This window comes from Acipenser ruthenus, chromosome 5 (assembly GCF_902713425.1).
Source record: "Acipenser ruthenus chromosome 5, fAciRut3.2 maternal haplotype, whole genome shotgun sequence".
Classification (NCBI taxonomy): Eukaryota; Metazoa; Chordata; class Actinopteri; order Acipenseriformes; family Acipenseridae; genus Acipenser; species Acipenser ruthenus.
Window position 1 is genome coordinate 61,060,528 of NC_081193.1, and position 13,105 is coordinate 61,073,632.

Consider the following 13,105-nt stretch of genomic DNA (forward strand, 5'->3'; position numbering starts at 1 on the left):
ACAGCCATTGGGCTTTTAAACAAGGTATTAGGTTTAAGGTTTACAATTTTAGAAAAGCAAACTACGAAGGTATGAAACAGAGACTAATAGAAGTAGATTGGAGTAAAATAGAGAAAACATCCACAGAAAAAGGATGGCTGTTTTTTAAAAATGTAGTACTAGAGGCACAGAACAATTACATCCCAAAAGTAGACAAATCTAAATCTAAAACAAAATGGCCAAAATTGTTTAATAGATCAATTAAAAAAAATATTCAGCGAAAAAAGGCACTTTACAGAGCGTTTAAAAGGGGCCAAAAACAAAGCACACAGAAAGAGTACTTGGAACTGCAAACACAAGTCAAAAAGGAAGTTAGAAAGGCCAAGAGAGAGACAGAAATCAATATTGCTAAGGGGGCTGAAACCAATTCCAAAATGTTTTTCCAATATTATAACAGCAAGAGAACATTCAAAGAGGAGGTTAAATGTCTAAATCATAGATGAAGAAAAAAAAATAGAATCAAATGATTACTTTTCACAGGTTTTTACAAAGGAGGACACAGACAACATGCCCCACATGTCGACCTGTTCCTATCCAGTTTTAAATAACTTTAGCATAACAGAGGCAGAAGTGTTAAAGGGACTAGGAGCTCTTAAAATAAACAAATACCCTGGGCCAGATATCCTCCCAATAGTACTCAAAGAAATGAAAGAAGTTATTTACAAACCGCTAACCAAGATCATGCAACAGTCTCTTGACACAGGGGTTGTACCGACAGACTGGAAAATAGCAAACGTAATACCGATCCACAAAAAGGGAGACAAAACCGAACCAGGTAACTACAGACCAATAAGCCTGACTTCTATTATATGTAAACTTATGGAAACTATAATAAGATCCAAAATGGAAAATTACCTATATGGTAACAATATCCTGGGAGACAGTCAACATGGTTTTAGGAAAGGGAGATTGTGTCTAACTAACCTGCTTGATTCTTTTGAGGATGCAACATTGACAATGGATAATTGCAAAGCATATGACATGGTTTATTTAGATTTAAGAAAAAAGGACCAGGGGTCATAAATGCAGATTAGATTAAGGGGCATTCAGAACAGAAAATTGGAGGCACTTTTTTACACACAGAATTGTGGGAGTCTGCAACCAACTCCCCAGTAATGTTGCTGAAGCTGACACCCTGGGATCCTTCAAGAAGCTGCTTGATGAGATTATGGGATCAATAAGCTACTAACAACCAAACGAGCAAGATGGGCTGAATGGCCTCCTCTCGTTTGTAAACTTTCTTATGTTCTTATGTTCTTATGAGAGGTTTGAATTTTGTTTAAATCTGTTTTTTAAATCGGAGGGTGGTGGTTCTGCTTCACTCTCATTAAGAAATTGTTCAAATGACAATCCTCCTAAAAGGTCAAAATTAACTTGTGAAAAGTCACTCATTTTTTATTATTATTAAGGCGTAGTAATATTAATATTAATAGATCAGGTGAGTAGGTCTATGATGTCATAGCTATGCAGTAAACCAATTATTACTGCACGTTCATGTGATCTTGTTCATCCAATCGCAGCACTTAATTCATCCAAGCCATTTTATAAAAGACCAAAATTCATACCTGTGTGAAATAATGTATTCCAGGTCATGTATTTTTTTAAGAGAATATTTTCTTCTTGTGTGCGGTTTGAAACACTTGCAAATTCCAAAAGACCCCTCACAGCAAATAATTACATGCATATTCACTTTAAAATAAATGGTATATATATATATATATATATATATATATATATATATATATATACAGTATATAACATGTAAGCAATATTAGAGTATATCCTACACCCTGAAATGCCTTATTGTGCTTATAAAATGGGTCAACTAACTAAATAATAAAATAAAATAAAAAAACGGAAGAACGTTTTATTAACAAAAAAGTAATTTTTATTAAATATCCTTCTGCCTCTGACCTAAAAAAAGTCCCTTAAAACTAAAAAATAAAATAAAACCAAAAATGCATTAATTCAATTATTATTATTTTAATAAACTGAAGCACTGAAGCACTATTTATAGATGTTAAATTGAACACTGCCATTGAAATTGCAGCTTTGAAGATTTACAGGCCCTTTTCTTAGATGTTCATTTTAAACAGTAGGTGGTGCTGCAGCAAGTGATTTCGAGCAGTATTGTGTTTCATTCATTGTTGCCGTTGTCTGAGGAAGTGCAGCAGGACAATCACGCAGACCTTCTTTGCCACGTCTGGCTATATTTAGTTGCACATGAAAACAAACCTTTATCACAAGACCTGCGGCAGTGTCAGGTGACAGTGTTGGGGAAGATTATTATTAGTATTTTTTTTTTTTTTTAATTGTCCTTTGTGATACGGGAATAGTGACAGGAGGTATCCATGCCAGATTTGCGGTACCGTTTCACAGTGGCAACAAAGATGTTGCTTCTTTTTTGGTCTTTTTGGACTTCTGTGTATTTTTTTTTCCTTTTCTTTTCCTATGTCCAGAAGATGTGCTTCAGTAAGTTCGATGCCTAGCAGTATTACTTTTTTTTCACCACTTAAATAAGTGTTGGTGTCTGATTCAGACTCATCCAAAATCTCATCTAGAGATCAAAATTGTATACCTCTTCAGTCATCTTTATTGCAAATTTAAATATGGCTACCATTTTTTTTTTTAAATTATATTATTAAATGTGGCATATGGATATCTTTTTGAAAAAAAGTTTCAACCCATGGGAATATGCTCTAATAGTCACACCCCCAGACCTGTTTTCACCAATCATATATAGAGCTCTGCATGTAAATAAAGTCTGGGTGGTGTTTGTGTTTTGGTGGTGGTTGGAGTCTAAAGGGCAAACGAGCTGACTACGGAGATGGTGCGTTACAATACATATATATATACACACACACACATACACACACAGTTGTAGTCTAAAGTTTATATACCCCAATGGAATACAATTCTTTTGGCAAAATTTTCTGGCAAAACTCAAAAAATGCTAATTAAAAGTATTTATACCCTTTGATACTATTAAAGAGCTATCTGAAGACCTTAGGCAGAAAATTATTTATTGTCATACTGCTGGAGGATACAAGAAGACTTATAAGCATTTGAGTATCACAATTTCAACTATTATTTCTATTATCAAGAAGTACAAGACTTCACAACACTCCCTCGGTCTGGAAGAAAGAAAGGTTTTTCACCAAGAACAAGTAGAAGAATTGTGAGGAAGGTTAATAACGATCCGAGATTGACTATCAAAGATATTCAAAGTGAATTGGCTGCAAGGGGGACTGGGGTTTCCATTTTAACCATAGGTCGAGTATTCCATGGTGAAGGCCTCAATGGTCACAGGCCAAGGAAAAAGACACACAAGGACAAGTTTGCAAAACGACATTTGAATGATGGATATGAGTTCTGGTCAAAGGTTTTGTGGAGTGATGAAACAAAAATCGAGCTATTTGGTCACGCTGATAGTCGTTACGTTTGGAGAAAGTCTGGTGAGGTGTACAAAGAAAAGAACACCATACCTACTGTCAAGCATGGAAGTGGTAATATCCTTATATGGGGCTGTTTTTCCTCTAATACCACAGGAAATTTAGTTCCAATACATGGTCAAATGGATTCCATATAATACCAAATGATATTGGCCAATCATCTATCTGTAACCCTCCGCAACTGGACGTTCCAACACGTGCACACATCAAAATATACTTCAGAATGGTTAAAGAAGAATAAAATGCTTAGTCAAAGTCCTGATCTAAATCCGATTGAGAATCTTTGGTATGAGTTGAAGAAGGCTGTGCAGAAGGCTGTCCAAAAGCTCATTGACAGATATCCTAATTTAAAAGAGGTTATTATTGCTAAAGGTAGCTAGATATTCATTTCATTTTCCTTGTCAGGGTATGAATACTTTTGAATTAGCATTTTTGGAGTTTTGCAAAAAATTGCTGAAATAAATAATTGTAGACATCTATTTCTTGTAACTTTTTTTCCTCATCCACCAAAGAAAAACTTCTGCTCAAAAGATTTTTCCTATAATTCTTTGTTTTCGAAAAATTTCTAGAAATTATACATTTCCATTGGGGTATGTAAACTTTTGACTACAACTGTTTATGTGTGTGTGTGCATATACAGTGTTGTGAAAAAGTATTTGCCCCCTGTCTGATTTTCTGCATTTTTGCACATTTTTCACATTTTGGTCAGATTTTTTTGTGGGTTGTAGTAGTATATGGAGGGAGTCTGAGAGAAAAAATTACACCAAAGTTTGGTGCTTTTTTTATTTGTTTGGTGTGCAAGGTAATCAAACATGCAATCTTCAGGTGTGAAAAAGTTATTGCCCTCCCCTAGTTAACTCAACTCAATTAAAGGGATAATTAGGGTCAGCTGTTTGAGTACTTTGGTTAACAACCAGGCCTGATTTGGGCCAGCCCTGCCCAATATAAACTTGGCCCTTACCATCAGAGTGAAGTTGTCAGCACACAGGTTCTATAGGAGGGGTGGGCAATTCCGGTCCTGGAGGGTGTCCTAGAGGCACATCATGCCACGAACAAAAGAAATTCCTGAAGACCTCCGGAAAAATGTTGTTGATGCCTATCAGTCTAGAAAGGGTTACAAAGCCATTTCTAAGGCTCTGGGGCTCCACCGAACCACAGTCAGAGCCATATTGTCCAAATGGGGAAAGTTTGGGACAGTAGTGAATCTTCCCAGGAGTGGCCATCCTGCAAGAGTAGCAAGACGGAAACCATTGCTCACTAAGAAGAACATGAATGCTCGTCTCAAGTTTGCCAAGAAGCACCTGGATGATCCTCAAGAGTTCTGGAACAATGTTCTATGGACAGATGAGTCATAAGTGGAACTTTTTGGCCGACATGGGCCCTGTTATGTCTGGTGAAAACCAAACACTGCATTCCACAGTAAGAACCTCATACCAACGGTCAAGCATGGTGGTGGTAGTGTCATGCTTTGGGGATGCTTTGCTTTATCAGGACCTGGACACCTTGCCATCATTGAAGGAACCATGAATTCTGCTCTGTATCAGAGAATTCTACAGGAGAATGTCAGGCCATCCGTCCGTGAGCTGAAGCGCAGCTGGGTCATGCAGCAAGACAATGATCCGAAACACAAGCAAGTCTACATCAGAATGGTTGAAGAACAAGAGATTTAAAGTTTTCTAATGGCCTAGTCAAAGTCCAGACCTAAACCCCATTGAGATGTTGTGGCAGGACCTGAAACGTGCAGTTCATGCTCGAAAACCCACAAATGTCACTGAGTTGAAGCAATTCTGCATGGGCCAAAATTCCTCCACGGCGCTGTGAGAGACTAATCAATAACTACAGGAAGCGTTTGGTTGCAGTTATTGCTGCTAAAGGTGGCGTAACCAGTTATTGAATCTAAGGGGGCGATTACTTTTTCACACAGGGGCATTGGGTGTTGCAAAACTTTCTTTAATAAATAAATGAAATATGTATCACATTTTGTGTTATTTGTTCACTCAGGGTCCCTTTTATCTAATATTAGGTTTTGGTTGAAGATCTGATAACATTCAGTGTCAAAAATATGCAAAAATGCAGAAAATCAGACAGGGCAAATACTTTTTCATGGCACTGTATATATATATATATATATATATATATATATATATATATATATATATACATTTTTTTCCCATATAAACCTATATTTTCAGAGCAGCACTAAAGTTAACAAAGGCATGTTCCACATTACAGTTCAACAGCTATATTATTTATTGTTTATTATTTTAAAATATAAGAAATATTCATAACAGAACATTGTTTGGAAAAAGTGTGTTCTCTCTCTCTTGCTCGCTCCTCCTCCTTCACCACTTGCTGCTCCCTTTTCATAATGACATAGGATGCGTTTGCATTTCAAATAAACCTCCCCTTACCTGGTTAGTTTGAGACACAGTCGTCCCTGTCTGTGCTGTCATCGAAAACGCTCAAAGCTAACATGAAAATGAGGCTACACCCTGAAAGTTATGACGATTACTGGCACTAAAGCAGATGGTAAAGGATGGGACAAAATCGCATTACAAGAAAAAGGCAGTTTACTCCCATAGTTGGCAGGTGCTTACATATACAAATAAATAGAAGCTGTACCAAATGGTATACAATGTAAAGATTTGTTTTACAAAAGTGTTTTTTTTTTTTCTTGTTTCAAATTCTGAGATCCAGTTTCGAAGATACAGCCTTCAATTGTGCAACCAAGAAGTTGTCACAACTTAAAATTAATATGAGCAGTTTCCAGAAATATCCTTCAATTGGTCAGTAAATCAGGTATTAGTACTGTGAAAAAGTCAGCATAAATTATGGCTAAATAAAATGTATTAATTGGATGAACTGTTATCAAGGTATAGGTAAAAATGTTTAAATTATTAGCATTCCTTTAAATTCCTTTAAATGGACAATTATGTTAGCTTGAGAAACATCAGAAACCACTAAAACCAATGAAAAAACAATGCTATTCAAAATGAACAGTGGTTATAGTTTTGTAGTAGAAGACATGCTGGGGTGTAGTATTGGTGTTAATTGAAACATGTTTGCATTGCAGTAGGCTGTGTGTCACTGCTATCATTATCACCAAAGAGAATAAACTAGAGAGGGGGATTCATTATTATTCATTTGGCTGTTTATATTTCACACTTAGGAACATATTCACAAAGCATTTACCACCGTGCTTTGTTTACACCATTTTTTTTCCTAAAATGAAAACGTTTGCCAAGAGGTTAATTTAAAAGCTCCAGCACCTTAGTTGTTTCCTGCTAGTTCTGTAACATTAACTGTTTGATTTTTATTTTATAAAACTCTTTGTGAATATGTCCTTTACATTTAACATATACCTTGTGCAACTGTGTTGAAACCTGCTTCCTTATTTAGCACAATTTGTTGCCCAAATCAGAATATCAAACCAAGTCAATGAGAACACTGCCAGATTGTAGGACGCACAGCAGAACTAACACAAAGCAAGCAGGTTTCAGTGAATGTTTAAAATAAAACAACTAATTCAGTAACATACATCCACCACCAAAGTTATAAATTCAGAGTTAGAGCTATCAGTATTAAAAAGTGGATGACCAGTGTGAAATACAGATGGATGGATGTACAGACAGATAGACACCCCTATATCTCCAGTATCTGATATTCTCAACCACTTAAACTAAATAATATCAATACCGAGGTCCATGAACCAGTTCTCCATGTATATGCCAAAATCTAAGGGTGACACGGATATATCCCTAGAATCTGACATTCTCATTAACTTACAGTATGCTTAGTAATATTAATACCAAGTTTACATACGTACGGCCACTATTTCCTTTAGGAGATAAAAAATGCATATTGTAAACACCAATGTTACAGCCACTATGCCTGTCAATGCAAAACTATAACCACTGTTTTTGAATGTTTTGAATACACCACTGTTTTTGAAAATGTTGAATATTTGTTCTTTGGTTTAATTGATTTATGATGTCTCTCATTGACTTTTGAGGTGCCCAGAAAACATGAAGTTCACCAGGAAACTGGTGCATAACAAAACATAATGTGCTTTTTTTGGACATAATATACTGCAGGCTGGCTAAAGCAGACTGGGATGTTAACAATAGCACTCAGCTTGACAAGTACAATCTAGAATTTGATCCACAATAAATATGTACTGTACTGTATGTTTAATACACAGCAATACAAATGTATGAATATAACCAGAACAAATATAGTACATTATGCTAAAAAATCAGTAGCTGTGTATATTTATGCATTAAATTTTAGGCTAGTTAAGAACAATTCATTGTTCAGTTGTCAATGGCTACATTTGGAACGACTTTTGGCACCCAAAATGGAACATTCATTTTTCTTGTCATCATACTGTCATCGTACTAGTTTTCTATATTTTGAAAATGCGTGTTCCAAGCGTGGAACACCTGGAGGAGGTAGGCCAGTGCCAGTTTAGTATGACAGAGATGACCAGTAGAATGCTCGAGTTACATCTGCTGTAAACCCGGATGGCCAAGATTAGATAAGTAAAATTAGAACACTTCTGTGACATCATTCTAAAATCTTACAAATCATTGTGACACCCTTTTTAATGCAATATGCATTTAATTACTGGTGTGTTCTTATGATGCGTGCTATATAATATTAGCATAGCACCTCTTTATTTACCATAAAATGGCACCCACTGGCGAGGCACTTTTGTGGTAAAAAATGAAAATGAAAAAGGACAGGGTCAGGGGATTTTTTTTCCAATAATAATAGCGTGACAATCATAGCATGCTAGATCTATTTTTGTTGTAAATACAGCCATTGATAATTAAACGTGAAGGTTGGGAAGTCTAATTAGGTTAGGTTAATCATACAAGAGTATTATTTGTCATCACTATACATCATTGTAGTCATATATCACTACAGTAATTAATCCTATTGAATAACTTTGAATCACACCGGCTGAATTTATGAAAAGGGGACTAAATTAGGCTCCAGCTTAGCAGCACTACATTATTTTTATATAATTATGTTGGCAATAACATCCACCATTTGAATATCTGCCATGTTTTATTTTACCTTATTTATTTACTGTTGTAAATACAGAGTACCAAATGCAATGAGGTCCCTGAGCAGGTGTTTTTTTGTAAGATGGGCCTTTAGGTACAGCACATGAAAAAAACAGACTAAAAATAGTATTAAAATACAAGCAAAATCTACATTTATGCTAAAAGTTTACATTGTTTTAGTACTTGGATGTTAAAGCTTAAATTAAACACTGAAGAATATATATATAACTTACCATTTCACACAACAACAGAATTTCCAAATCAATTAATTTGCATCATACCTGTCACTGTGCCAAATACAAATAGGAAGTAACTTTTATTAGGCTAACGCCTACAGTAACATGCAAATGACATCAAAGGGCACATTAATGATTTGCATTCTTTACTAAACATTTTTACAACATGCCAATGTGGGTTTAATAATCTTGGGATGATACCTATTTTATAATGTTTCGTTTTTTTTCAGTTAAGTCTGAGAGGCTTAATGCTAATCAACCAGTTTTGTAAATTAATACATCCTGTATATTTGCTTGCTTTTATGTATTTTAAACAGTATATTGACTACAGCATACATGTTCATCCAATTCCCTAATATTATAAAAAAAAAAAAAAAAATAGCTATTGGTGCTGCATTGAAAAAAACAGGATAAACTGTTTACAGAGGTATTGCACAAGCATTTTCTTATATGTATGTATGTATGTATGTATGTATGTTTGTTTCTATGAAAGCTTGATTACATATGAACAGCTTGTTGGATTGTTGGTAATGGGTCCAAGTGTATTAACTGTGGTGGAACCTGTGGTAGAACCAGCTACTGCAGAACCTTGGGACTGCTCTGTCTCCCACTGCCTTCTGCCGTCTCCTCAAGACCCATGTGTTCAGACTGCACTTGTAGATCGCTCGACCTACCCCTCCTACGTGCACTGGACTTGCCTGACCTAAGCACCATGTTCTAGACCCTCACCTAATGCACTGTCCTTGCACTACTATTTTGCCATTGTAGATGTAACTTGTTGTAATCCTAACTTGTTGTTTCCTAGTTCACATTGTATTTAAGTTGTACTATTGCACTTACTGTAACTACACTGTATTTAAATATTAAACTTATATTGTAACCATGCAACACCTGTAAGTCAGTGGGTGGTGTAGTTAGAAGTCTAAAAATATCAAAAAGTATCATAGCTTTAGTATGTGAAATACAATACATAATCTCGTTTTGCATGCAAACCAAGCCAATGAGGTTATTTAAATTGATTTAAATGGTGACAAAATATATTATGGTAAAATTAAATAACATCATGTTATCATGCATCACTAAAATCAAGTTTTCCCACTTTTGTGAAGCTTTTGATTAATATGTATGAGGCAATATAGCATTACACCCAAAACAAAAATATGTTTGCAATTTATATATAAGTAAACACAAACCTCCAATATTATCTCCATTCAGTATATACCAAAACAGTCTGGCTGTAGTCCAAAAGTTTGTAACACACATTTTTAATAAGCTTTATACAGTAAGTACAATTGTCACTGCTCCATGGGCCCTATTTCTGCTTTTTTGTTAGCTAAAGGGGACTAAAATGAATTAGCAATAACTTTTTTAAGCCCAACTATTTGACTGGAGAATACTGTACCAAAAGGACTGTATAACATACCATGAACAGCTGCAGCAACAAGACCACAAAAAACAAGTGTCCTGCCTCTGATTGCCTGGTGCTTGAGGATTTCCATCGTTGATTGGTTGCTGCCTTTTTCTCATTTCAGCTTCTTTAGCACTTGTAAACTGTAAAAATGAAAAAGAAAAATCTAAATGCGTTTTTCAGCTAATTTCAGAATCTGTTATTTGTAACATAAGTTTACAGAACGACCAAACCATTCCTGTTAAACTAGAAGGAGGCAGTTACAGTGAATGCAAAATAAATTCTAGTACACAATGGGCTCGTTTTATCAAGGTGTTTGCTTCCCTATGGAGGCGTTATTACGAGCTTCTGTGCTAATTTGCAATGTATCAACACATACTTCATTATGTCCCAGGTGTAATTTGCCTACAATGTCAAGTTAGCCACTGTGAAAGCATTAGCCTGGTGGTGATAAACATTAAACCTAGACTGATTGGGTTTTATTCAATATTGACATGGCATGGATAGTACTTTTACAATAACATATAGATAATACAGAAGACATGATTATAAAAAAAGGTCAAAAAAGCTGAGGGGGTGGGGGTGGGGGGGGGTTCTGTGCAGGAATTCCCTAACAGAAGTAGTTTAGTCTTTAGTTGCCTGAATTATACAGTGCCCTCCATAAGTATTGGGACAGTGAAGTCAAAATTGCTATTTTTGCTGTACACTCAAGCAATATGAAAATATGAGTAAAGGAATAACAGCACTTTGAGTTCCATCCCCCCATTTTATGTGAGCATAAATATTGAGACAATTCAACTTAAAGCAAATATAAGAAGTATAAAAGCTAGTATTTAGTCACAAATCCCTTGCATGCAATAACAGCAGTGAGTCTGCGACCCATTGACATCACCAAACTCTTGGTATCGTCCTTTGAGATGCTTTGCCAAGCCTTTACTGCAGCCATTTTCAACTGTTGCTTGTTTTGGGGAGTTTCTGACTTCAGTCTCCTCTTCAGCAAGTGAAATGCATGTTCAATCGGATTTATATCAGGAGATTGACTTGGCCAGTCGAAAACTTTCCACTTTTTTTCCCCTGATGAACTCCTTGGTTGCACTGGCAGTGTGTTTTGGGTCATTGTCCTGTTGCATTGTGAAGTGCCGCCCAATGAGTCTGGTGGAATTTTCTTGTACATTGGTAGCCAAGATGCTTCTGTACACTTCTGAAGTCATTCTACTGCTGCCATCATTCATTACATCATCAATAAAGATGAGTGAGACTGTTCCAGAGGCAGCCATGCATGCCCATGCCATGACACTACCTCCACCATGCTTCACAGATGAGGAGGTTTGCTTTGGATCATCTGCAGTTCCTTTTTTTCTCCACACTTTTGCCTTCCCATCACTTTGATAAAGGTTAATCTTCGTCTCATCTGTCCATAAAACCCTGTTCCAAAACTCTACTGGCTCATATCTGTACTTTTTAGCAAATTCTAATCTGGCCTTTCTGTTTTTGGTGCTGATCAGAGGTTTGCATCTTGCACTGTAGCCTTTGTAATTCTGCTGCCGAAGTCTTCTGCGAACAGTAGATTGTGACACTTTCACCCCAGCATTCTGGAGGTTGTTGGTGATTTCACTGACACTTATTTTAGGGTTGTTTTTCACAGCTCTGGTCATTTTTCTGTCATCAACGGCCGACCTGGTTGTTGCCGATTGCTGAAGACACCAGTGGTTTCTTTCTTTTTCAGGACATTCCAAACTGTTGATTTGGCTATGCCCAACTTTTGTGCTATGGTTCTAATTGAGTTCCTCTTTTCTTTTGGCATCCAAATCGCTTGCTTTTCTTTCATAGACAGCTCCCTAGTCTTCATGTTGGATTATGCCTACTGACACCAAACACACACTCCAAAGGCAAAAGCAAAGGATAGAACTGAGACTACACATTCACAGCTTTTATGTGTGAACAATCAATGCAACAGGAAACACCTGATCAATTAGAAACACCTGTGAGCCAAATGTCCCAATACTTATGCTCACATAAAATGGGGGGATGGAACTCTGAAAGTGCTGTTATTCTTAGTTGGTAAAACATATGTGTTGAAACAGCCAGAAATAAAAGGTGACATTCTGTACTTTTGCCTCATATTCATCTGTTAATCGTATTTTCATATTGCTTGAGTGTACAGCAAAAATAGCAATTTTGACTTCAATGTCCCAATACTTATGGAGGGCACTGTATATCTGTCTTTTCATGCCTCAGACTGATACCAGTGATGCTTTTGAAAACACATGGTTTTAATAATGTATGGTACAAACACTGAAATTAAAACAAATAAAACCTTTTTTTTATTTACAAAAATAGGTGGGTATAAGAGAACTTCCTGCACAAGGCATACTGATACAGTATGTACAGTGTCTTCCGATAGGTAACGTGGATGCCCTATTGGCCCGTTGTTGATGGCTAAAGTGTAATGCTGGCACGAGGGATCAGCCTATTTGCTGCCTCCCTGGTGCACTCGGTACTACACTGGAAGTGTCGTTTTCCTGAGCAAGATTTGTTGAATGTGACTATTAACAACTTACTTTTTAAGCTAACTTTCTTGGATAGCGATGAAATAACTGCTTATTTTACATTATCATCTTGGCCTTTGTTTATACACACTGTGTACCAGCATTCTACACACACGGCCCTTACAAACCAACATGGCAGGAGTGCTAGTTTACCAATGGTAACCAGACAGAGTTTTAATAGTTTCTCCCACTTGGACTGTGTCCTTTAAATCCCCGTACCACCTCCCAAGACTCTTTACAGGCTTTTCTGATATTGTTGGAATGGCCTTGCCATCAATATAGAACACCTTATCCACTACTTTGCCTTTCATGATGGAGATGCTTCTCAATTTGTTATCTGCTTGTTTGC

General features: G+C 36.4%; 1 protein-coding gene across 3 annotated transcripts in view; it reads right to left on the bottom strand.

Annotated features, from left to right (window-relative positions):
• rgs17 (regulator of G protein signaling 17) overlaps positions 1-13,105 on the bottom strand; it is a 115,723-nt gene that overhangs the window by 57,100 nt on the left and 45,518 nt on the right. For all 3 annotated transcript variants that reach the window (XM_059024354.1, XM_059024352.1, XM_059024353.1), the window contains one exon: positions 10,223-10,350. In XM_059024354.1, the coding sequence (XP_058880337.1) occupies positions 10,223-10,350 (128 nt within the window). The remainder of the gene's footprint in view (positions 1-10,222; positions 10,351-13,105) is intronic.